At 41.7% G+C, this 27,339-nt stretch overlaps 1 protein-coding gene across 3 annotated transcripts in view; it reads right to left on the bottom strand.

Moving 5' to 3' along the window:
* LOC127444421 (catenin alpha-2-like) overlaps positions 1 to 27,339 on the bottom strand; it is a 786,240-nt gene that overhangs the window by 247,404 nt on the left and 511,497 nt on the right. Inside the window, exon 8 of one of the 3 annotated variants that reach the window (XM_051703786.1) lies at positions 1,341 to 3,926. The exons of the other annotated variants lie outside the window; for them this stretch is intronic. Coding sequence (XP_051559746.1) covers positions 3,906 to 3,926 — 21 coding nt within the window. The 3' untranslated portion in view covers positions 1,341 to 3,905. Of the gene's footprint in view, positions 1 to 1,340; positions 3,927 to 27,339 lie in introns of those variants that run through there. 3 annotated transcript variants of the gene reach the window in all.

Below are 27,339 nucleotides of genomic sequence, written 5' to 3'. Positions count from 1 at the left end.
CTTTCTGAGCTATACTATATGAACACATTATGCACATACTGTATGTAATCAGTGAGATAATGTAAAAACCAAACAAAGCAAAACAAACAAATTGCAAACAAAGCCATTTCAATCATGTGTAACATTTGTTTAATTTCCAAAACTTTGACTTATTGAAGTCATTTATTGCAATTACTTTGTCACAGCTACTCTAGCATACCTCATTCAGCATTTATAACCAGTGGCAGGTTATGAGATTAAAAACAAACACAAAATAAAAATAAAAACACCTGATGTCAATGTTTGAACAACCAAACATATTACTCTGACAGGATGAAAAAAGAAACCTCACAGAACAATAAAATCTACAATAATTCCTCCCCCCATGGGATAAGACACTACACAAAGATGGCATATGGAGGGAAGCATGAGTAATCTTGATTGCACTATGATGAACAATGAATGATGTTGAGCAAAAGCCTATTCAACCTTATGACTAGTGCTTGACTAATATTGATTTTTCAATGGATGATACTGATAGAGAGCATTAGGTATAAAGTGCAGATACATAATACAATGTATTGATATCATGTCAGATACATACAATATTGTTGAAATGACACACTTATTTCACATAATATTTAAGAAATATTTTGTGTTCGATACAAGTATAGCTCAATTTGTGTCATAATGTTGATTGCCACAAGAAAAAAAAAAGTTTCAAATAAAATAAAAATAAAATAAATAAATAATAATAAAAAAAATCTGGGTTACAGGGAGGCACTTGCAATGGAAGTAAATAGGGTCAATTCATAAATGTTAAAATACTCACTATGTCAAAAGTATAGCCACAAGACAAAAGCAATATGCATGTTAACGCGATTGTAGTGTGATCAAATTGCTTACCTTTTCTGTGTAAATTTCTATCCAACTTTACAACTTTGTTGCCATAATGACATAATGCCAATATTAACAACTTTACAGTTCAAATTATACATTAGTTTTAACAGAATAAAATGTATTTTATTGAAATTATTAGCTTAACATTTCTGCCTTTAACCTCCTGAGACCCCCGTGTGACTTCTGTGTGCATTTTCCATTTCATTTTTTGAAAAGTAGCACCTAATAAACATGCAAAAAAAAAATAAATAAATAAAATAAAATAAATTCTAGAGCAAATAGTTTTCCTAAAAATGTATATGCTCATATGTGGACAGCGGGACTAAGTTGTGGAATTTTAAAAAAATACCAAGCTATACAAAGTCATATTTTTATTTATTTATTTATTTATTTATTTATTTATTTTTTTTCATCAAATAGTTTACTATGTGTCCAGAAGTGTTGGTTATTCATGTTTTTGAGATGGTATAGTCATTACAGCTGATCTTATAGAAATATGAATACATGATTCTGATTAAAAGTAATGGCTTGCATCATCAAATCACTGCCAATCATGTTAAAATAAAATTTTGAATAATACAATCTATGTACTGATTATCATTGTCCCATGTCTGCCAACCATGTTGAGTGGTCCAGACATCATCTGCAGCCTGAAACTGAACTTTTGGTCGGATTTCAGGAGTGAATGCACATAGAAAGCTATAGAATGCACCCTTGCTCCCTTGCTCCCTATTTAGTGAATACCTTAACCTCCAGTCTGCACTGGTCTCAGAACAGTTTGAAATGCACCTTATTTTCATCCTAACTCCATATAAAGCCTTTTCAGCTTTTGGATGAATACATTTATTCTCAATGTGATAATGCAGAGTAAATATATAGGAATGCATTTACTAATGTTAATGAATAGCACCTAATTGTACAGTGTTAACAACTAAAAATATAACACAATTTAGATTAAAATGAAGCAAAATGACCCACAGATTTGTTACTGTGAAGTTATTCAAAATAATGAACATGTATTTGGAACGTCTGTCAGAAAACCGCTCCACAGCACTCATCGGAGTACTTCATGTTTTTCAGCGCACCAAAGTATGAGAAATTAACAAAATATTTAGGAGGAGGTTTCTTACCAGAGGCACTTTTGTTGGCACTGCGCCCATAGAAGCAGTTCACGGAAATCGATGCTATGGTGTTTGGTCACATGACTCCACGCGTCAGAAGTTTATCCCTTAAATAAGTCCTTAGAACAGTGGTTCTCAACCCTGTACCCTGAGTTGGGGGGGCTCCAGGAACAGGGTTGAGAACCAAGAGTGTCCTGAACAGTATATAATGGGTTTAAATGAATTAAAATTGTATAGCGAATCCAAAATAGCGAGTCCTTGCATGAGGCCGCGGGGTCCTGCGGGGTCCCACAAGGTCAAACCCTTAAAAAATTGGCCCCATTCACTTCCATTGTACTGTAGGTACCTCACTGTAACACTTTTTTATTTATTTTGTATTTATTGTTTTTTTAATTTTTTTAAGAAAAGGACGGACAAGTGAAACCTTTTTATTTATTTTTTGATTTTGATTTTTTTTGTGGTAAACAACAATATGCCACAAATGCCTTGACTGAGCTTAACTTGTAATGAACCCGGAATATTCCTTTAAATAAAACTTCTGTTAACTGGCTAAGCAGACATGGTTATCTCCGATGCCGTAATCTCAAAATGGCCAAATATCAGCCAATAAATCGGCCTAATGGATATAATTGTCTGCTTATCATCAGGCCCAGACACAATCTGTTTTTTTTTTTTTTTTTTTGAGGGGAAATTCTGTGTTAAACTTTTAAACATGGTAAAATGTGTTAAATGGAGCTGAGAGCACAACATTCTTATTGATAGCTCTTAAGTTTATCACTTAACCTAAAAATGTGCTCAATGTAGTAACATCTAAATTAACTTTAAGCCAATAAGGTTATTTAAAATGACTAAATCAACCTGACTACATTAGGTTACACCAACGATAGTCATTTGTTTGGGTCATATCTGGTACAGTAGAAATAGCTTCTTAAAGTAACGAATGCATTCACTGTCACACAACAAGAAAACACCAGTGAAGTAGTGTTTAGATTAATGGCAATGCATAACATTTGTGCTATATGCAAAGTCTCCTTATGTGTTATGTAAGAACGATGCATTTTACTGTTTAAATATTCCACATAAATTCTGCATGCATTATGCCATGTTAATAACATGGCAGTGGTTACTGATCCTGACAGTTCTAACATTGTGAACTTCAAGTCACATTAAAAACTATTAATATGTTGTGTTAATATGTTCCAAACAAAGAAAGTAAAAAAGAAATAGAGAGATTTACAAAAAGCCTTTAAGTAAGCATTGGATTTCAGTTGTCACTTTGGATTTCACGTCCACATACAGAGTGGGATTATATTTATCACTGGCTGTGTTTAGATCACTAACTTCACGAATAGAGTGAAATGCCCGCTTATATACAGTATTCTGGCTGCTCATTATTTCATGCCAGGCAATTGGCTTGTATTGCTTTTGGACAATGAATTGTATTGCTATTTTTCTTTTTTCTTTTTTCATGTTCTCCACTGTCTAAAAATGTAATAATAATGTCTAAACGTATTATCAATGATTGGTAAGGTAATAGTTTCATATTGTACCCTCATTTCTGATTCAGTTATGTCTATTAAAGTTTAAGTAGCTCATTCCACCTTTTTATTTTTTTTTTTTTTTTTTTTTTTAGTCCAGCTTGAAGAGCTGCTTGGTTTAGTTCATAACTTACCATTTCTTAATGTAGTATTTTTTTTTTTTTTTTTTTTTTTTTTTTTCAAGGATAAAATTAATGGGAACAATACATCTGCAGCCAAGAGAACTTACAAGTGGGTGGTCATTATTTCATTCTATTGAATAAGGCCTGTTCTTCTTGATGAGAATATTGCACAACTCATGTTAATCAATCGATAATGGATTCTGGTTTTAAAGTGGGAATATTCACATAAAGCATGCTGGGATATGTTAAAGAAACAATGGACTTACCTGTTTAAGGAGAGGAGGTATGGAGACAGGTGCAAAGAGAGACCAACAGGCAGAGGTGGAAGCATAGAAGGAGAAACAAATAGAAACTTGGTCAGAATGTATCATATGTTAGCTTTGTTTTTTCCAATTTACAGCAGACTGGTTTGAATATACAGCAGAGCTCTTTCAAGAGCCCTTTTAGTAATCAACAATTTATTTAGTTATTTATTACATATGCAGATTTGTGAGATAAAATATATGTGTAAGGCCTTTTACAATCACTGCCAAAATAACAGTACAACATAACACAATAATTTAAACCAATTTGTGATCAGGCTGCATGACAGGGTGAAAGAAAGAAATAAATGAGAGAAAAAGTCAGGAAGAGGGAGAGAGCTAGATAAATAAATAAAAAGAGAAAACTGTGCAGCGAGTGAAGATGAAACAGAATAAAGAGGTGTCAAAGTCCCGTGGTGATGTAAGTTAGACATATGGTACTTTTCATGCCCGGGCGTCTATGCTGGCGTTCTTGTGTGTTCAAAAGATCAACACACCCAACACACATATAAACCGTACAATAAGCATTGATCTTGCTGCTTACTTTTGAACATTGTCCTTGCCCTTGTGCAAAATATAGCAAGGCAAAACACCACTTTGCCACATTTTAAAATGGCTGAGTAGGAAGATAACTGAAGTCATTTGATTTAAACATCTCCCCACAGTTCTCTACTTCATAAAAGCACAAGTTTCGCCATCACATCCCTCCATTCTGACTATACAGTTGTCTCAGCTGTTGACAAGAGATATGGAGGGTGTTGTGTCAGTGTGTGTCCTCTGCAAAGCGCCTGATTACATTCATGGAGCCAAGAGGAGATTAATGATTGCCGACTCAGGCAAAGAGAACCCTCATCCGCCCTCTAAATAATGGTGGCGAATGGCATTATTTCAACTCCATTCCCACCTTCACAATCTACCGGTGCAAGATTCCATCCAACCGCAGAATCTGAACCCCCATGGACCCCAAAGCGTTTGTATAGGCTAAAATAACTTTTTAAATGGGAACTCTATAATTTGATGCCTCTTTAGAAATCCTACAAAGTCGTTGTATGATGTATGTCATGTTAAATATGCAACTAATATGACCATATGACTTTTATTCACTAATAATTGCATACAAGTTGCATGCAAAAGGTTATCATTTTCTACAATTTCCTACAGATTTAGAACAGAAATTGTGTTTCACAAGCTAACAGGTTAGCTTACTTGCATAACATACTATTAGCATAATAGGTAGCCTAGAATAACCTGCTGAGTAGCCCACCGAACTGCAAGCAAAAGGTGACAGAGATAACTTAGTACTGCTACAGCAAGCTACCACAGCTTCTAAATCATAACTAGAAATGCTCTTTTCCTTAGGAAGAACAGGATATCATGATAATATGATCCGTATTCGATCAGACATTACAAACGGCGACCTCTTCGAGTGTACAGAATCTTGTATGACATCAACTTAATTATTGAGATTTTCTGTCCACCCAGGAATCCCATTATGAAGGTTATTTTAGTCCAGGGAAACCTGCAGGTGACGTGGCCAGATGTGTGGTGGTGTTACAGTGAGATACTGTGTTTGGCTGTTTGTAGTGTAGCCAACACACCCTGCAGAAAAAAAAAAAAAAAACGTTTATCCTGTCTAGTGTAAATATTGAACAGGTTTCGTACCAGGGGGAATAACTAATGCTAATGAATGAGAAACTCTTAGCTGTGCACTCTTTATCAAAGCAGAAGCATGCTGTCCAAGCTCAGAGGCGAGAGATAAATTGTAGGTAGGGTTGTTTTAAAACAGATGAGTTGGGCGAGACCACACTATGTGCAATATGATCAGTCAGTGTCAGCTTATACAAGTCAGTTCGCTTTAATAACGTTAAACTGGCTTGGTGCTCTCCATTAACCCATAATGTGATCCAAGGCATGAGTCCAGGAAAACAGCATAGCTTGAGATGAATAATCTGTGCATGATGAGAAATTTATAGTAATATGGGAATTTAAGATAAGTAGTGATTCTTCAGATGTAGAATAATAATAATAATAAAAAATAAAAAATAAAATTTAAATAAATAAAAAAAAAAAAAAAAAAATTCTATACATGAATAGATCTGGCTCTAAAACCTGACTGGATTAGCTACTCTACTATACTTGGTCAGCAAAGAGTTCTAAAGATTTCCACAGAATCACACCGCTCGTATTTTACAGAGTTTAACACATCCCTTGCATGCTCAATCATTCAATTTTTGGATAATTTGATAATGCTTTCAGCTAAGAATAAAAGTGTAGCACTCTCTGTTCTGTTTAACAATTTACCTACATTGAATCCATTTTGCAGCACTCTAAAGATTTTCCACTAAAATCAGTGCAGAACATGTGAAAAAGTCTACATATTCTGTCTGGGCCTGGTCATACCTAACAACTAGGGGTGTGCAGCAAAGACATTATCTTTATCTGTAACTGTATCTGTTGCAATGGCAAAATTATCTGAATCTGTATCTGTATAAGGATATCACCGCATGTGGGTGGGACTTCAACTAGAAGTGAGTTGAAACTGAATGAAAAGCTCATTTTTAAATGTAACTCTATTCTATTTACTGTTTCCATATTACAAATATGCTTTGGATAATTTATATAATAATTTATTATTATTATTTCTTTTTTCTTTCTTTTTTTTGCACACAGAACAGCGCGTCGTTCACCAGTTTCAGATGTAATCCAATTACATATTAATCAGTTACTGTAATCTAATTGCTTTTTAAGTAAAAAAAAAAAATGTAGTGTAATAAATGTCATTTTAAATTCTTGTAATCAGATTACAGTTACTGACTTTTAATATATTGCATTACTTTTTACATACGTTATAGGGTTAGGCTTATTTCTAATATATTATTTATGTAGAATACATGAATTATGGCCCCGTAAAGAATCAAATTTGAGGTGGTGAGTGTATGACTTGTGTAACAATAAACAAGTGAGAAATATAGACATTATTTTGAAAAGTAACTTAAAAGTAAATTAGTAATATGATTACTTTTTTCAACTAAGTAATTAGCAAAGTAATCTGATTTCAATTTTAGATAAATAATTTGTCATTTGTAGTGGATTACTGTTTTTAAGTTACTTACTCAACATTGTCATTCACTGAAGTGTACATAGACCATGTAAGCTATTATTTTAATTTAATCACAGCCCTTTGCGATTTAATCAGATGTAAATATATCATGATTTTGATGTTATTTTGATTAATTGTGCAGCCTTGAATGATCGTGAAATTAGTCTAATGATGCACTAATTAGGAAATCAAGTGGCCAAATAAAAGCCACAGAGATATTCAAGACATTGCTTCATTTTATATCACCAACGAAATCATTAAGATAATATCCAAGGGGCCTGGGTAGCTCAGCGAGTATTGAAGCTGACTACCACCCCTGGAGCCGTGAATTCGAATCCAGGGTGTGCTGAGAGACTCCAGCCAGGTCTCCTAAGCAACCAAATTGGCCCGGTTGCTAGGGAGGGTAGAGTCACATGGGGTAACCCCCTCGTGGTCACGATTAGTTTTTCCTCGCTCTCAGTGGGGCAGTCTCTGCTGGAAGTCTCTGCGGTGTCATACACAAGGAGTCACGTGATAAGATGCCACCCGGATTGAGGTGAGTAACTGCACCACCACGAGGACCTACTAAGGTAGTGGGAACTGGGCATTCCAAATTTGGGAGAAAAGTGTATAAAAAATATAAAATAATAATAATAAAAAAGATTATATCCCAGACCTACACAAGAGTCAGTGCTTGTTCTTTGCAGGTGACAGGTTTTAGAAAGAAATATATTCACCCCTCCCTCACCTCACACACACTGCTCAGCTGCTTGAGGAGAGAGTGAGATACAAATGCATGTTCTCATATTTCTCGGTCTAAAGGTTTTAAACATTAATACTGACATTTCAAAAAGTGGAAAATGCATATAACATAGAATCTTAGGTAATGTTACTCTTGACAAGCTCAGATTTCTGAGACGTGTACAATAAACGGAGACTGCAATGCAGCCATTCGATTTAAACTTTAAATCAAACTATGTGCATTTGCATTCATAAAGTTTATATTTTAGTTATATTGGCTTCACAGACTCACCATTGCATTGTCATTGTAGATATGTTTTCTAAAATATTGTTCTATCCCTGTGCTTGTTTTTTTTTTTTTTTCTATTATTCAGTAGAATTTGTTATTCGTTTTTTTTTTTTTTTTTCGGCTTTAGACCCATCTCTTCAAACAACACCCCTAAACCATGATAAATTCACCATAACACACAGTCTATTGTGGCTCTAGTGGCTTCCCTCATGTCTACTCTATTCATCAGTCCATGATGACCAATAAACTTCCCATTATCCACTCATCATAACCATATTCACCACTCCAACATCAGTTTTGACTGATAATTTAAGGTGAGACGGATACCCTATTACAACCGAACATAAGCCAAGAGTTCCTATGCTTATCTAAAATCATATTGTTCTTCTTTTATAATGGTTTCACACACAAAACAAATCTCGTCATCTTCTGGTTGGTCATATTTACTGCGTGAAGCAGCCCTCTATTTGCTCCTTAATGTCCTCCCATTTGTGTTGCATTTAGCATGAATTTGTGTCAGTATTTAGCATGAATAGCCCTTTCCCCATTATGCTGGCCTGGTACTTATCACAAACAAACAAAACACAAACAAAAACCCAAATAATTTGACTGAGAAATGGCCTGCCGGCAAAACAAGTGCTCCGACATATTGCACAGTGGCACTTAGGCCTATGGTGGTCCGTGTTCAAATTACACTTGAATCTTTTTCCCCGATCCCAGCAGACTGATCTCACTGTGAATTCGGTGACAGTAGGTCTAAAGTTCTGCTGCTGAAATCAATCTGTGCTAACCCGGAATTCGAACCACTGCCCCCAGTAGCCGAAACTGAAAATGTTGTTAAATGTATGGGCACATGCAAGCTCTGGTTTACGGGTGAATTATCCACAGAGTTGCGTGAAAAGGGAGTTGTAAAGAAAGTTGTTTTTAGTCGTTAATGATGTTATACTGTCAACAGTAATGCATATTTTATTAACCCTATGCCTTAACCCAAACCTAACCATCAGTGGAGTAAAAAAATAAACTTAGATGTAAAATGCAGCCTCTAAATTGCACTCTTCATTGATTTTGTGAATGCATTTACTTCTTGGTTCTCATGGGACCAGAACCCGTATCTCTCAATGTGCTATTGGTAGAGCCACATGAAACATATTTGGATTGATGCAAAAATGTCTGATGTGAATGCCGGTTGTCAGTCATTTGGCTGAATGGTGTTGATTTCAGGGTAGCGGAACATTCAGAAGCAACATGTTAATTTCCTGTGTGATCATGTTAATCCCAGACCCCCTCTTTTCACCTGTCATTTCCTTTTGCTTCTCTACAATCCTATTGATTAAAGGCAAAAAGCTCATAAGAATAATCACTTGATCACTAAATGAGAGCTTATATTTTAAGTACAGTGCCAAATTGATTGCTTCACACAATAATGCACGCACATTAAGCATATATAATATAAATATACTGGATCAAACTACTGATAAAGAAGAAACTGTTCCTCTCTTATCCCAAAAACGAACTGAACCACCAACACACCACTAAGTACATGTCTGCTCAGCAATTTCAGGAAATAAGCAGCAATTTTCAAAACAGTTTCAAATATGCCTGTATAGCTCTTCAAATGAATTACATTTGCCTCAAGATCTTGTAAATTATTGTAAAGAAATGAAATGCGGCCCTACCCTGAAACCTAAAAAAGACAATAATTCTGAAGCATTGAGGAGGAACTGTGAAATGAAGCTTCAACACATTGTAGCTGCTTCAAGGGAGATGCCTCAGAGTATACTTGTCAACTCCATATACTGAGGACAATGCAGCTGGAGGAAAATGTCCAGGAAATTGGTGTAAAAGAGACTTTTCTCTTAAAAAAAAAACAACAGCTATATCTGGCTAATTTTTCCTCTGAGCTCATTTCAGACTGCAGGGTCTGCAGAAGAACAGCAGAACAGTAGAGGGTGTGAGAATGGACCTCTGACATATAAGGCCGAAACATACTCTATGCAAGTACATGAACGCAGATGCTTCCAGTTATGCAAGCTTGATTTCGTATGTTGCTGCTTCCAGAACATTGTCAATGTTGCCGCAAGGGTGGCATAGTGCAAACTGTCCACTTCTGCTTTAAATGTTCTCTTTCAAGTCAGCTACTGTAATGGTAGAGTAACAGTTTGAAGAGAATATTGCTAAGCAAGTAAAGTAAAATGCAATATATTTATAGTAACTTATCTGAATACTAACACATCTGGTTTTATGGCACAAACTTTTGAATGTAACTCTTATCACCAAAGTAAGACAAGTATGCAAGAATGAATTATGTTCAACAGGATCGTGTGTTGGTAGTGAATTGGCCAAATGCTTGCATCTGCATTTGCATGCTTGAGTAAAGTATGTTTCTGACCTTAGAGGAGAGAACTGATGCTAACACATGCATCTGTGAACAGCTCACAAAGCGATCTTCCAAACATGTTTGCACATAAATACATGTATTGCCATGCAATAAACATTACTCTGACAGCACAGATAAATCTGCTTCACTTTCCAAGTGGTTTTTCAAAGGCGTCTCACTGCGAGAACATGACCATGGCAACGTTGCGGTCGCGGCTTGCTTTTGTAAGAAAGCAAGCCACCCCAGTGGCTCCCCGCCTCGGTCCTCCTAGCTACGGGTATGAGGTCAGCGCGGCTAGCACTGGGAGCGATTTGGGGACTTCAATGGGATCGCCTCCACCGGGTATCCCCCCGCGGACCTCCCATTCCCCAGCATGCTCGTCTGCCCCAATAGGGCTTCCGGATGAGTTCACCGGCTCGTCGCACGGTGAGTCTGGCTTCTCGTTCGGGGCCCGCGAAGATGATGAGCTCTCTAGCGCAGCATCGGAGAGCGGGCTTGTCCAGTTGGATGCAGAAGCCTCACCTGGGCTTCCCCCTTCGGGGACGGTCGCCCAGTTACAGGCCGATGCCGAAATGACGGACATGCTTTCCCGGGCAGCCGCGAGCGTCGGGCTAGAGTGGAACCCTCCGCTCTCCCCTGAACCCTCACGGCTTGATGATTGGTTTCTGGGCTCGCGGCGCCGCTCAAAACAGCCGCGCCCCGCTCCAGTGCCATTCTTCCCGGAGGTGCATGAGGAGCTGACGAAGTCGTGGGAGGCACCTTTTACTGCCCGACCCCGACTCCGCAGTTCCCCCGCTCTCACTACCCTCGATGACGGGGCGGCCAGGGGCTATACGGCAATTCTCCCGGTGGATAAGGCGCTCGCGGTGCACTTATGCCCGCAGAGTGCCGCCACCTGGCATGGACGCCCTAAGCTCCCGTCCAAGCCCTGTTGGCTCACGTCGTCCCTGATGGCTAAGGCCTACAGCGCTGCTGGACAAGCCGCCTCTGCCCTGCACGCCATGACTCTCCTGCAGGTCCACCAAGCCAAGGCGCTGAAAGAACTGCAAGAGGGTAGTTCTGCCCCAGATTTGATGCAGGAACTGCGCTTGGCGACCGACCTCGCCCTCCGGGCGACTAAGGTCACGGCGCGGTCTATCGGGCGGACGATGGCCACACTAGTGGTCCAGGAGCGCCACCTGTGGCTCGACCTGGTCGAGATGGGTGAGGCCGACAAGACACGGTTCCTTGATGCCCCCATTTCCCAGGCGGGCCTATTCGGTGACACCGTTGAGGACTTTGCCCAGTAGTTCTCGACGGTAAAGCAGCAGACAGAAGCAATCCGGCACATCCTGCCCCGGCGCGGCTCAAGATCCAGCACCCCATCTGCTCGTCGCCAAGGGCGTCCCCCTGCGGTGACTGCACCGGCTCTGCCGCAGCCCGCCCCTCCGGCCCGGCCCCGGCGGAGCCCACCGCAGGAAGCCGACGCCACCCGTCTCACAGCCGGCGCCGAAGAACCCATGGAGGTCCTCGAAGCGCCCCTGAGACGGGCAACCCAGGGACGAGGGAACCCACTCAAGTGGAGCTGGTAGAAAGACCACTCCATCCCCTGGTGGAGGGCCGGGTGGAAAATCTTTTGTTGCCTTTTTGTTTGATTTTGCCGCACGCCCAAGTGGCTGCGGTACCCAACAGTTCAGCAGTTCAGCTTCCTTCCTCCACCCCGCCGCGAGGCCCCACCTGCCGGTATGTCCGACGACATGGTCCCTTGGTCCCCTTCGCGCGGAATTTGGACGCATGGCTTGCACTTCCCAATCCATCGCGTTGGCTGGTCCAGACCATCCGACTCGGCTACGCGATTCAGTTCGACAGGCGACCGCCCAGGTTCAGCGGTATTCACTTCACCTTGGTCAAGAGTGAAAATGCTGTTACCCTGCACGCGGAGATCGCTACCCTCCTACGGAAGGGCGCAATAGAACCTGTCCATCCAGCCGAGATGAAGAAAGGGTTTTATAGCCCCTACTTCATCGTACCGAAAAAAAGGCAGTGGGTTGCGGCCAATCTTGGACCTGCGAGTACTGAACCGGGCTTTACACAGACTCCCATTCAAGATGCTGATGCAAAGACACATTCTAGCGAGCGTCCGGCATCAAGACTGGTTCATGGCGGTAGACCTGAAGGATGCGTACTTTCACATCTCGATCCTTCCTCGACACAGACCCTTCCTGCAGTTCACGTTCGAGAGTCAGGCGTATCAGTACAAAGTCCTCCTTTTCGGCCTGTCCCTGTCTCCTCGTGTCTTTACGAAGATCGCAGAGGCTGCCCTTGCCCCATTAAGGAAGGTGGGCATTCGCATTCTCAACTATCTCGATGACTGGCTAATCTTAGCTCACTCTTGAGACGTGTTATGCGCACACAGGGACCTGGTGCTCTCACACCTCAGCCGACAAGGGCTTCGGGTCAACTGGGAAAAGAGGAAGCTCCTCCCGGTTCAGAGCATCTCTTTTCTCGGTTTGGAGTTGGACTCAGTCTCCTTGACGGCGCGCCTCATGAACGAGCGCGCCCAGTCGGTGCTGGCCTGTTTGAAGGCATTCAAACAGAAAGCAGTGGTTCCACTGACACTTTTTCAGAGGCTCTTGGGGCATATGGCATCCTCGGCGGTGGCCACCCCGCTCGGGTTGATGCATATGAGGCCGCTTCAGCACTGGCTCCAGACTCAAGTCCCGAGACGGGCATGGCGCCACGGGACACACCGCGTGGCCATTACGTCGGTCTGTCACCATCTTTTCAGCCCTTGGACCGACCTCTCATTTCTACGAGCAGGTGTTCCCTTAGAACTGGTCTCCAGGCGCGTCGTGATCACGACAGACGCCTCCAAAATGGGCTGGGGCGCTGTTTGCAATGGGCACGCAGCCGCCGGCCTCTGGACGGGTCCGCGACTGTGCTGGCACATCAACTGCCTCGAGTTGTTGGCAATTCTGCTCGCCCTGCGGCGGTTCTGGCTGTTGATCCAGTTCGGATGGACAGCACGGCAGCGGTAGCATATGTCAACCACCAAGGCGGTCTGCGCTCTCTCTTCATGTCACAACTCGCCCGCCGTCTCCTCCTCCGGAGTCGGCAGCACCTCAAGTCGCTGCGAGCCACTCACATCCCAGGCAACCTCAACGCTACAGCAGATGTGCTGTCATGGCAGGTTTCCCTCAGGGGAGAGTGGAGACTCCACCCTCAGGTGGTCCAGCTGATTTGGAGTCGATTCGGTCGGGCACAGGTGGACCTGTTCGGCTCCCAAGAATCCTCCCACTGCCCGCTCTGGTACGCCCTCACCAAGGCTCCCTTCGGCATAGACGCGCTGGCACACAGCTGGCCCCCTGGCATTCGCAAATATGCGTTTCCCCCAGTGAGCCTGCTTGCACAGACCCTGTGCAAGGTCAGGGAGGACGAGGAGCAGGTCATCCTGGTAGCATCCTACTGGCCCACCCAGACATGGTTCTCGGACCTCACACTCCTCGCGACAGCTAATTCCCCTGAGGAAGGACCTTCTTTCTCAGGGACGGGGCACCCTCTGGCACCCGCACCCAGACCTCTGGAATCTTCATGTCTGGTCCCTGGATGGGACGCGGAAGACCTAAGTGGCCTACCACCCGTGGTGGTAGACACGATCACTCAGGCTAGGGCCCCCTCTACGAGGCGCCTGTATGCCTTTAAGTTGCGTCTATTCGCTAAGTGGTGTTCTTCTTGACATGAAGAGCCCCAGAGATGCACAGTCAGATCAGTGCTTTCCTTCCTGCAGGAGAGGCTGGAAGGGAGGCTGTCCCCTTCCACCTTGAAGGTGTACGTTGCTGCCATAGCAGCACACCACGACACAGTTGACGGTAAGTCCTTAGGGAAGCACGACCTGATCATCAGGTTCCTAAGATGCTCCAGGCTGAATCCCTCCAGACCGTCCCTCATTCCCTCATGGGATCTCGCCGTAGTTCTTCAGGGTCTACAGAGAGCCCCCTTTGAGCCTTTGCAGTCAGCAGAGCTTAAGGCACTCTCCTTGAAGACTGCTCTCCTGACTGCGCTCACTTCCATCAAGAGGGTAGGTGACCTGCGAGCGTTCTCTGTCAGCGAAACGTGCCTGGATTTTGGTCCTGCGTATTCTCATGTGATCCTGAGACCCCGACCGGGCTATGTGCCCAAGGTTCCCACCACTCCTTTTAGGGACCAGCTGGTGAACCTGCAAGCACTGCCCCAGGAGGAGGCAGACCCAGCCCTGGCATTGCTGTGTCCGGTGTGCGCTTTACGCATCTATTTGGATCGCACGCAGAGCTTTAGTGTCTCTGAGCAGCTCTTTGTCTGCTTTGCTGCACAGCGGAAAGGAAGTGCTGTCTCCAAGCAGAGGATCGCCCACTGGTTCGTTGACGCCATAACCATGGCATATCTCACCCAAAACATGCCGCCCCCGGTAGGGCTACGAGCCCATTCTACCCGTAGTGTAGCGGCTTCTTGGGCCCTGGCCAGAGGTGCCTCTCTAAGAGACATTTGCAGAGCAGTGGGCTGGGCAACACCCAACACCTTTGCAAGGTTCTACAACCTCCGGGTGGAACCGGTTTCCTCCCAGGTAGTGGCACACAACACAAGCGGATAAGCCCGGGATAGCCGGCCGGGTGTATTGCTTGCACATAGCGCCTTCCACCTCCTTTTGAGCTGAAGACGTGCACCGTTAATTCCAAGTAGTGTTCAAAAAATGTGTTCCCTGGTTGTCTTCCTCCGAGCCCTGTGGCAGTCCAGTTTTTGAAGAGACTCACTGCCGGCCCAGTATACGTGCTAACTAAGAGCCCTGTTCTGGGGTAGGGGCTCCGCATGTGGTGGTTTCCTGTAAGGCTAAACCCCATGCAATCTATATCTTCCGCTAGTTCGTTTCCCTGCTGGAAAACTGCGTCTTCCTTGGGCAGAGCCCCTCTGCCCCAGTCTCCATGTTTGTAGTAACTCCTCCCTGATTGGGCAGGATCTACCTTGAAGGCTCTCCACTTGGTTGGAAAGAACATGTGACGTATTTATCCACTTAAAAATATCCCCCCCTCTCTTGGGGCGAGGTGTGGTCTGCACGGTGTCCTTCCCTTGGGAGGGACACCCCCCGACTAGACCTGGCGGCCCAGTTGGATAATCCCCCTTCTTTTTTAGGGAGTGGAATAAGAGAAGGGGAAAAGAGGCCACGACTGGGTTAAGCCTGTCTCTATCTTTGGGTAGTCGACTTGTCCCCAGAAAGGGCCGTTCGACACTCATAACAGTGTTGGGGGAGGTTACGTGTCGACCTGGTGTGCTGGCTATGAGGCACACAGCAAGTCTGCCTACCACACACCGCCAGTTCACGTAACACCGTTCAGCCTTGTGGCGTTTTGTATAGGGACCCCTGGTGTCACTACATCAACACCAACGTCGAGTGAATGACAGATAGGGAACGTCATGGTTACTGGTGTAACCTCCATTCCCTGATGGAGGGAACGAGACATTGGTCCCTCCTGCCACAACGCTGAACTTCCCGCTGAAATGGCCAGACCTTATATCGGCTCCTCAGCGTAAAACCTGAATGAGTGGTTGCATACCAGCTCCTTTTATAGCATGCAAATACCACACGCCAATTTTCATTGGCCTTTTATCAAAGACCAGAGGTGTCTCGGGCTCCCAAGAGTGACCCCTAGTGTCACTACATCGACACCAATGTCTCGTTCCCTCCATCATGGAACGGAGGTTACACCGGTAACCATGACGTTTTCTGCCTTAGACATACAGCCACACAACAAACTCAACACCTGAGAGAAAGGTCAGACAGACAGATTCACCAAGAAATCATGAGCCTTTTATAGATCTTTTCTGAGCTCTTCTTATGCAAGGCTAAACTATGTCTGAATGTTAACACAGATGTATGAATGCATGTGCCACACAGCGCTGGAAACAAAGGTCTTGCTGTTACCTGTACACGCTTATTGTCATGTGTGACTGAGCTCTCTTCTGTGGTTATGTGGCAGCTGATGAATGTTGTCCGCCTCTCCTTCATGCTAAACAATGACTTAATTCTTCATTTGCACACCCTCCTTCTTAGGTCTCACACAATCTTCCCTCTTTACCTTTTGCTCACAACAACTGGATGGAAATAGATGGAAAATGCACACAAAAGTGTCTGGCTCAGCTGAGAGTGTGAACCTTGCCTGCAGGCATGGCCATATGAAAAGTGAATTACTTCAGAGTGGCAATGGATGGCAGGTGAGGAACACAGACCATTTGACCATTTACTGTGGCTGGCTCTCAGTTGCTGCCAAGCAAGTCTAAAGTGCCCTTAAAATCAACCTACAGTAATCTGTTGATTTTCACAAGCGTCATACTGTACATATAAATGACATTAAGATGTCTCATGCATAAATACACATGTCCATATCCCTTGAAGGGCAGGAATTAGAGTGTTTTAAATGACAGTGGTGTTCAGAAGTCTGAGTCCACCAGTGAAGATTATAATTTGCATTTACATGTTAGTTCGTTTTTTTTATTTTTTTCATGAGAAAATAAAATCAGTATAACAGTTTCAGCGAAACATTGGATTATTAATTATTATTATTTTTTTTTTTAATGACAGCATGCACTCAAGCTGACATGGACTAACTTCGTGCAAAAACTGACAATTCATGTAGTCCCAGCATAGAACTGGGTAAAAATAAAAATTTTCCAATGCATCACAATCTTCGTTTGAACGATCTTGATCTCAATTCTTAAATCCAAAGATCAATCTTACTCTATGCGATAACCCTCTATTATGTGAGTAAATCACTTGCATATGCAAACTAATTTTGCACTATGCAACTAAAATGTCTGTGACTAGCCACTGGCTGGTAAACTTTCAGATTTCACTCACCGATGATTGAGTAGTATAGCGACTGAGAAGTTTCAACACTGCATGTTGACAGTAAAAGTTTGGTTTAATGGGGCATTCAGTAATTTTTTTAATTACAAAAAAATGTTTAACTCCCAAAAACATGAAGTGAAATTTTGCAACATATGTAGGAAATCATGACAACTCACATTATAATGAAGATTCCAGTCATATCAGTAACCTTATAAAACTGTTTTATTGTACATGGAGAGGGTCTGCACATGGAGGCTACCATGTTAGAATCACATGACCAGCCGAATACTACTCACTTAATCTCAGTAACTGTCCTGTTATTTGACACTTTCACTCATTGATTCAAGTAATCATGGCTGACTGTGAATACTACATTTCGTCAATGGCATCTGAAACTGAAAACTATTGATTTTAAATGACACTTCATCCTAGCCAATAGGTGTCAGTGTAAGTCCAAGATGACACAAAGACAAAAGTTACTGAATGCACCTTTAAGTCATTCTGTGAGTCTAAAGATGAGATCCAAGCAATCCATTTGTCATTGAATAATGTATCTTTTAATACCTGTTCTGTTCTTTACAGTGAGTTGTTGATTAAAACAACCAAAAAATAAAAATAAACATTTTATTCTAATCCCATAGCACGGAAAGGCTAAATAAACCCTGCGACGCCACTCACGTTAATGTGCTCACTTGCTGATGCCGGTAGTCTTAAAGAGAATGTACAGATTTAGTATGTGTTCATATCAGTTTAATCACTACAAATATGTAATACAAATTATGCATGCAAACTAAAAAATATGTAGCACAAAATATATTCAACATACTATTCGAAATTCCAAGACATTAACTGATGTAATAGACAAAAATTTTCAAAAGCTAAAATGTGACCAATATGATGAAAAACTACTGATAAAATACTATTTGTAAAATGTATATTCTCAAATTGTACCTAAAAGGGTTACCTAGATTGTTAGAAGGTCCCATGTGTAAATAACACACAGCATTAGCTGAGAGATTATTCTTTCATATGTAAGCACAATGGACATTGTACCCACAATATACCTACAGTTGTGCTCAAAAGTTTGCATACCCTGGCATAAATTGTGACATTTTGGCATTGATTTTGAAAATATGACTGATCATGCAAAAAAATACAAAAATAAAAAATAAATAAAAAAAACCTGTCTTTTATTTAAGGATAGTGATCATATGAAGCCATTTATTATCACATAGTTGTTTGGCTCCTTTTTAAGTCATAATGATAACAGAAATCACCCAAATGGCCCTGATCAAAAGTTTACATACCCTTGAATGTTTGGCCTTGTTACAGACACACAAGGTGACACACACAGGTTTAAATGGCAATTAAAGCTTAATTTCCCACACCTGTAGCTTTTTAAATTGCAATTAGTGTCCGTGTATAAATAGTCAATGAGTTTGTTAGCTCTCACGTGGATGCACTGAGCAGGCTAGATACTGAGCCATGGGGAGCAGAAAAGAACTGTCAAAAAGACCTGCGTAACAAGGTAATGGAACTTTATAAAGATGGAAAAGGATATAAAAAGATATCCAAAGCCTTGAAAATGCCACTCAGTACTGTTCAATCACTTAAGAAGTGGAAAATTTGGGGATCTCTTGATACCAAGCCAAAGTCAGGTAGATCAAGAAAGATTTCAGCCACAACTGCCAGAAGAATTGTTCGGGATACAAAGAAAAAGCCACAGGTAACCTCAGGAGAAATACAGGCTGCTCCGGAAAAAGACGATGTGGTTGTTTCAAGGAGCACAATATGACGATACTTGAACAAAAATGAGCTGCATGATCGAGTTGCCAGAAAGAAGCCTTTACTGTGCCAATGCCACAAAAAAGCCCGGTTACAATATGCCCGACAACACCTTGACATGCCTCACAGCTTCTGGCACACTGTAATTTGGAGTCCAAATTACGAGACCAAAATAGAGCTTTATGGTCATAACCATAAGCGCTATGTTTGGAGAGGGGTCAACAAGGCCTATAGTGAAAAGAATACCATCCCTACTGTGAACCATGGTGGTAGCTCACTGATGTTTTGGGTTTGTGTGAGCTCTAAAGGCACAGGGAATCTTGTGAAAGATTTATGGCAAGATGAATGCAGCATGTTATCAGAAAATACTGGTAGACAATTTGCATTCTTCTGCACGAAAGTTGCGCATGGGACGCTCTTGGACTTTCCAGCATGACAATGACCCTAAGCACAAGGCCAAGTTGACCCTCCAGTGGTTACAGCAGAAAAAAGGTGAAGGTTCTGGAGTGGCCATCACAATCTCCTGACCTTAATATCATTGAGCCACTCTGGGGAGATCTCAAACATGCGGTTCATGCAAGACGACCAAAGACTTTGCATGACCTGGAGGCATTTTGCCAAGACGAATGGGCAGCTATACCACCTGCAAGAACTTGGGGCCTCATAGACAACTATTACAAAAGACTGCACGCTGTCATTGTTGCTAAAGGGGGCAATACACAATATTAAGAACTAAGGGTTTGCAGACTTTTGAACAGGGGTCATTTCATTTTTTTTCTTTGTTGCCATGTTTTGTTTTATGATTGTGCCATTCTGTTATAACCTACAGTTGAATATGAATCCCATAAGAAATAAAAGAAATGTGTTTTGCCTGCTCACTCATGTTTTCTTTAAAAAATGGTTCATATATTACCAATTCTCCAAGAGTATGCAAACTTTTGAGCACAACTGTATATGAATCAATACCGAAACAAATTAAAATAGGAATTGAATCGAGAACTTGTATATAATGGAATCAAATCGAATTGGGGAATCTCTATAAATTCCCAGCCCTATCTCAGCATGATTTGAGAATGATCCAAGGTGCACCTAGTGTGCTTCAATGGAAGCAAGGTCATTTGACCTCTGGTACAAAGGAGTTAACATAATCAATGTCACAAATGTGCTTATCTGATTAGTGACATGAAAAAGTGCAGAATCTTAAATATTTCCTGTTCAGTTTACATAATAACATTTCTTTGTTGAAAATTTTAAAAATCCCAAAACTTTCCCAGTTTAAATTTAATTTGGAATCCCAAAATTTCCATGTGGACACTTTTAAACCCTGCATTACACTGTATATCAAACTATCATGGTATTATGATCTGATTCCATTTCTGTACCATGGTACCACCATTTTTGCTTTTATTGGCATTTAAGGGGTATCACCAGATTCTGATTTTTCTTGAAGCACTGATCCGTTGCTAACGTTGAGTGATGGAGCTCTCTAAAGGCATTTTCAGACCTGTAGTTTGTTTGTTTTGTTCCAAATCAGGGGCTAGAATTGTTACAATGTTATATTTTCTCCTTGGTTCGACAGTATTTCAAAACAGCATGTTCATAGCAAAGAATGTTAATAAAAGACTGTCATCTCATTGGTCAGAGTGTTTAAGCACTGGGGGTGGATGATTTACTGGTCAAAACGACATACCATATACTGGTAGAAATGTGTCAACTGGTACACAATTTCAAGTATTGTTTATTATGTGGAAATGCAAAACAATGCAGTATGGTACAGAATGTGCATACCAATCAGAGGTTGCACTACAAATAAACATAATCCATCCCTTATCCATCACTCAGAAGGATAAGGAAATTCCATAATGGTTATTTTTATCATTCAGTAGTTACTTTTGCATTTTCTGCATTAAAAAGTGAATTTTCTTGGCAAATAGCTCTTGCTCTCTCTCTTTTAAAATCAGACCAAGACCTACCTCATCAATGTGGTTTCAGACCGATTGTTTTGGTGTATATCTGAGTGTGATTGCCGTGCTCATTTACAAACTAACAAAAAATTAGGGAAAAAAATGCACCATGTTCCAAAACAAATGCTCCACATGAGTTAGTTGTGAAAATGGCCTAAATCTTGGCCTAATTTGACCGGAGCTTTTGACGGCCTGCACAAACAACCTGTCCTTGCCATCAAGGGCAAGCATAATTAAAAACAAAACTGAAATCAAATCAAGCAGAACATCAAAAATATAACCATCCAATATAGCATAATTTTTTTCAAAGGGACCTTGTATTAAATCAAAGAAAGATTATACGGTGTTGCAATTTAGTCCCGCTATGCGAAGCAGGGGGGGTCTGTCAAATAAGAACAAAATCAAATGAATGCAGATGGTGTTCAGAACAAGTCATGCCCAGGGCCAGCACTCCTCCACTCTATCTCCTTCACACTTTTCTTCGTTGAACACCATTAGCCAAGGTACAAGGATGGAAGGATGGAGTGTGAGGTGGCACTCATCTCTGTAGAGAAGGACTGTGGGATTTAGCGATCACGAGGGGTTGATTAATTAGTTTAAGTGTCAGACTTCTGAGGGAGGTCATGTTTTCCTTTCCCTTGGCGAAAAGAAAACCAGCATGAGTGTCCTATATAGGCAAAGAAAATATGCCTGCATGTTGCATCCCTTCTTACATTACTTGAAAATGCTGCCATGGTATTAAACCTTAAACAATTGATTTTCATAAAATTATAGTTCTGACCCTAAATTCTGACTGGCTGAGCATTTAAAGTTCATTGGCACATTCAAAGCCACTGAAAAATTACTATAAACGCACAACAAGTTCCACACATTCTACATGCAGCAAACAGCCTTCAGTTAGGCTAATGAACTATGTATATTACATTGCGGGAGAATTGTTTATTGTGTTAATTTCTAAAAATCAATTTAATGTCAATTTAATAGACTTTTATCATATTACTTTTTCAACCCAAAAAAAAATAAAAACCTGTATGCAAGGAATAATTGACGATGGACCTGGAGCACTTACTGGAGTTATAAGGTAGTGCGTTTGTGTGTGTGTGTGTGAGAGAGAGAGATTGCTTTAGAGTGATCGAAAGAGAGAAACTCAGAAACAGAGAGATCGCTTCTGGGATTACCTTTTTAGTTGCAGCTCTCGACAGAAGTAACATCACTTCAAAATCGCCAAGATGTACTGCAAGTTTATGCACTTCTCAGCAGTAGCTAATGTCGGCATTTTTATATATAGCTTCTCCGATGTAAACCTTAACAACTGTATTCAACCCCACTGAGATGCAGGTGTGTGCCGACACGACGGCTCTGTTTCTCGCTCGCGAGTAAGTGTGTGCGTAATGTGTATAATGTATGTGTGTCCACATGTGTGAGAGCTTAAGAGAGGGGGAGGGAGAGCACAAGGTGTTTCCCACAGATATTTCAGATAATATAGAAACTGTTGTATTGATCAAGTGTATCTAGCTTTGATACAGCTCAAGCCTTCGTTGCTAGTTCAAAAATGTCACTTTAGAGCTAGCAACGGAGGATGTGCTGCTTTTTGGCATTGGAGTAACAAGGTAGTGCGTGTGTGTGTGAGAGTGTGTGAGCGTGTGTAAGTGTGGGTGAGACGAGGAGCTCGAAGGCGCTTTTCAACCGAAACTGAAATAAATGTAAGATACTGTATTATAGACATTTTTTAATGTTCTTAACTGATTTATTTTAACCAATGTCTTGGTTTATATGCTTATTTTGCTGTGGTAGCATGTATGGTGTGTGTGTGTGTATGTGGGTGAGACGAGAGCGAGAGTAGAGAGAGAGAGAGAGAGAGAGAGAGAGAGAGAGAGAGAGAGAGAGCCCAAGGACACTTTTCAATCAAAATTTAAATAAATGTAGGATATTATAGACATTGTTTGTCATTCTTATCCGATGTACTTAACCAATGTCTTTGTTTTAACTGGTTATTTTGTTGTGGTAGTGTCATGTATTCCCTGTTTTTGTCTAGACTTATTTGTTGAAATTCTTGTTTAGTTCCCCGTTCCTGTTTCCTGTGTTAGTTTTGTAGTCCTTTTATAGTTTTATTTCATGACTGGTTCACCCTGATTGTTTCCCCAGGTGTTCCTTGTTCCCTGATTGTTTCCCCAGGTGTTCCTTGTTTTCCCTCATGTATTTAAGCCCTTGTTTGATGCTCTGTGCTTAGTTCCCTGTGTTTTGTTTTCTTATATTCTGAGTTACTTTGTTTATCTTTGTTTTATTAAAGCTGCATTTAGATCCTCATTCCTCGCCTGCCTCATCACAGAAAGACTGACCAAAAATGGATCTAGCAGCTGTCAGAATTCTGCTCCTTAAGCAAGGGGACCGTCCAGTTGAGGATCACGTCCATGAGTTTTTAGAACTAGCAAATTTAGTGCACTATCCAGACCCCTCTCTGGTGGTTTTCTTCCGGACCGGTCTGAATAGTGCACTGAAGGAACTAATGCCTCCAGCTGATCCTCACTGGACACTCTAAGAGTGATCCTCACTGGACACTCTCCGATATGTGGAGAAGGCTCTGGAATTTGCGGTTCCCTTTACACAGTTGATTATGGCAAGAACCCCAGGCCAAAACCTGAATCTTCGGCTCCCTTGACCAAGCCTTCCACGGCTCCTTGCTCCAAGCCTTCCGTGACTCCTTTCTCCAAGCCTTCCGTGGCTCCTTGCTCCAAGCCAGCGCCCACACCTGCCACGGCCAACGAGCCAGTGCCCACGCCGACTCTGCTCCACGCAATGTCACACCCAAGTCTGAGTCTGCTCCACACCATGTCACACCCAAGTCTGAGTCTGCTCCACACCATGTCACAGCCACGCCAGAGTCTGCTCCACGCCATGTCACAGCCACGCCTGAGTCTGCTCCACGCCATGTCACAGCCATGCCTGAGTCTGCTCCACGCCATGTCACAGCCACACCTGAGTCTGCTCCACACCATGTCACAGCCATGCCGGAGTCTGCTCCATGCCATGTCACAGCCACGCCTGAGTCTACTCCACGCCATGTCACAGCCACACCTGCGTCTGCTCCACGCCATGTCACAGCCAAGCCTTCCATGACTCCTTGCTCCAAACCTCCCGTGGCCCCTGTCTCGAAGCATTCCATGGTCCCTGTCTCAAAGTTGAATGATCTGCCACTGATGTCGGTGTGTAGGGCCATGAAGACCCTACCTCACAAATTGTCAGTGCCCATGCCTGCCACAGCCAACGAGCCAGCACCCACGCCTGCCACGACCAATGAGCTGGAAGCCTCATCCGTCTCAGAACCTGCGTTGCCAGCCTCGTCCGTCCCAGAGCCAGTGTTGCCAATTTCGGCCATCCAGAGGAGGAGGAGGAGAAGAAAGGTTTCTGTTCCCAAGTCTCTTCCCGTGTACACAACCACGGAGGTCGTTTCCCATTCTCTGCCCATGTTCACGACCACAGAGGTCGTTCTCGAGTCTCTTCCCATGTTCGTGACCACGGAGGTTATTTCCCAGTCATCCAGGACTCTTTGTCTCGAGCGCCTTCCTTGGCTCCGCCCCTCGAGCCACCCACGGCTCCGTCTTCCATGGCTTCGCCCCTCGAGCCTCTCCTGGCTCTGCCCACAGAGTCTTCCACGGCTCCACCCACAGAGTTATCCATGGCTCCGCCCACAGAGTGTTCCACGGCTCCGCCCACAGAGTGTTCCATGGCTCCGCCCACAGTGTCTTCCACGGCTCTGTCCGCTTCCCCAGAGACTATTCCTCCAGTGGTTCCATACACTTCCACAGAGACTATTCCTCCAGTGGTTCCATACACTTCCACAGAGGCTATTCCTCCAGTGGCTCCGCCCGCTCCCCCAGAGACTATTCCTCCACTTTTGCACACCTTAGAACATCCATCAACTAATCAGAATCAAGCATTCAACAGAACCATATTATATATATATATATATATATATATATATATATATATATATATATATATATATATATATAAATACACACACACACATACAGTGTTGGGGAGTAACTGAATACATGTAATGGGAATATGTATTTAAAATACAAAATAGAAATAAACCTTGTGTAAATTGTCAGCTTTACGCTAAGCTAAAATGCTATTTCTAGGCATTTTACATGCACGTGTTACCAGGCACAATCATATTTTTTTATCAAGAATATTCATGTTAGATCATAATTTCTTTTTTTTTTTTTTTTGTAGTAAGACCTTTGATATTAGGGCAAAAATCTTATTCTTGATAATATATTTTGTATTATTTGCCTGTAAAAATATCTAAAAATCCTTAAAACAAGATAAATTAGAAACCAAAAGTGTGCCAAATAGCATTCTGAGATGCTATTCTTCTTTCCACAATTGTACAGAGCGGTTATGTGACTTACCATAGACTTTGTCATTTCAAACCAGTCTGGCCATTCTCTGTTGACCTCTCTCATCAATAAGGCATTTCCATACGCACAACTATGGCTCAATGGATGTTCTTTGTTTTTGGCACCATTCGGAGTAAATTCTAGAGACTGTTGACTATTGTGTGTGAAAATCCCAGGAGATCAGCAGTTACAGAAATACTCAAACCAGCCCGTCTGGCACCAACAATCATGCCACGGTCCAAATCATTGAGATCACATTTTTTCCCCATTCTGATGGTTGATGTGAACATTAACTGAAGTTCCTGACCCCTATCTGCATGATTTTATGCACTGCACTGCTGCCACACAATTGCCTGATTAGATAATCGCATGGATGATTGTTGGTGCCAGACAGGATGGTTTGAGTATTTCTGTAACTTCTGATCTCCTGGGATTTTCACACAACAGTCTCTAGAATTGACTCATAAATTGTGCAAAAAAAAAAACATCCAGTGAGCGGCAGTTCTGTGGATGGAAATGCCTTGTTGATGAGAGAGGTCAACAGAGAATGGCCAGACTGGTTTGAACCGACACAGTCTACAGTAACTCAGATAACGGCTCTGTACAATTGTGGTGAGAAAAATAGCATCTCAGAATGCTATTCTGAGGTGCGGGTCGGTGCAGTTTTGGCGGCACGAGGGGGACCTACACAATATTAGGCAGGTGGTTTTAATGTTGTGGCTGATCGGTGTGTGTGTGTGATATATATATATATATATATATATATATATATATATATATATATATATATATATAATTATTATTTTTAATTTTTTTCAGGGGACAAATTGGTAAAATCACTGAAACGCAAATCCACTCATGGCTTATTGCTTTAGTATTATATTACTAAACTATTAAATACTGTAATGCATGTGCTATTTTGTAGTAAATATTTATGAATAAATAAAAATAATGTAGTTTTTGTAATTAATAGGTATCTTAATAAAGAGTGATGCCGTGATGCCAAAACAAAATATTCACTTAGATGCAAACTTTAATTTCATATAGTGGCACAGGCCTTGATGTCCATTAAATCTAAAAGATGAATTACCCACTAAATCAAAATATAACAAACCAGAACAAATAATTTAATCTGCCACGTTATAAAGCACAAAACAATCATCCCCCTTTTTCTTAGCCTCTCCCTTTCCCTCCCTAGACCTGACTATAGTCAATATTAAAATTAATCAATCAATCACACATTTTAATGGCCTGGCCATCTCCCCTGCACACACACCAAAAATTGAATCACAAAAGCAATTTAATTACATTGAACTGTCATTCAATAGCTCCAATCATTCCGCATGGTGAAAATAAATCTCTCGTTCTTTTAATCATACCCCCATGTTAAATAATTACTCAATTTCAGAGCAGGGTGGGGGTGGGTGCTGAGTTAGTAACTAATATTTGTGTATTTTTAACACACACTGTTATGGATGTATGGGTTAACAGCTTCTTGATATGATACGTTTGACCCTGTGGTCTCCCTCTCCAGTCAAAATGGTTTCCTTTCTGGGCTCAATGTTAAATTATCGTTTTCACCACAATCTGAGCCTTTTGAATGGCAACTTGTTGTGTTTGGCTGAATGTGTCACTCAAAACAATCAGAGATATTTTTATAGCGCCACATAGACATAGTGTTTACATTGGCTCAAATGAGTTGGGAGCGGGACTATCTGTTTGTTCAATCTACAGCAGATGGTAGGCGTATTCAGAAGGCTGTTTGAAAACATATTTCTACAAAACCACTTAAGCTCTTAAACCACAGATATTAATTCAACTCATCCCTCAGTTTGTCAAAACATAAATAAAAACTTATTTACAGTGATGCACATACATTG

This window comes from Myxocyprinus asiaticus, chromosome 7 (assembly GCF_019703515.2).
Source record: "Myxocyprinus asiaticus isolate MX2 ecotype Aquarium Trade chromosome 7, UBuf_Myxa_2, whole genome shotgun sequence".
NCBI lineage: Eukaryota > Metazoa > Chordata > Actinopteri > Cypriniformes > Catostomidae > Myxocyprinus > Myxocyprinus asiaticus.
The sequence above is the reverse complement of the archived record's forward strand: the minus strand, read 5'-3'. Positions and strand labels throughout refer to the sequence as shown.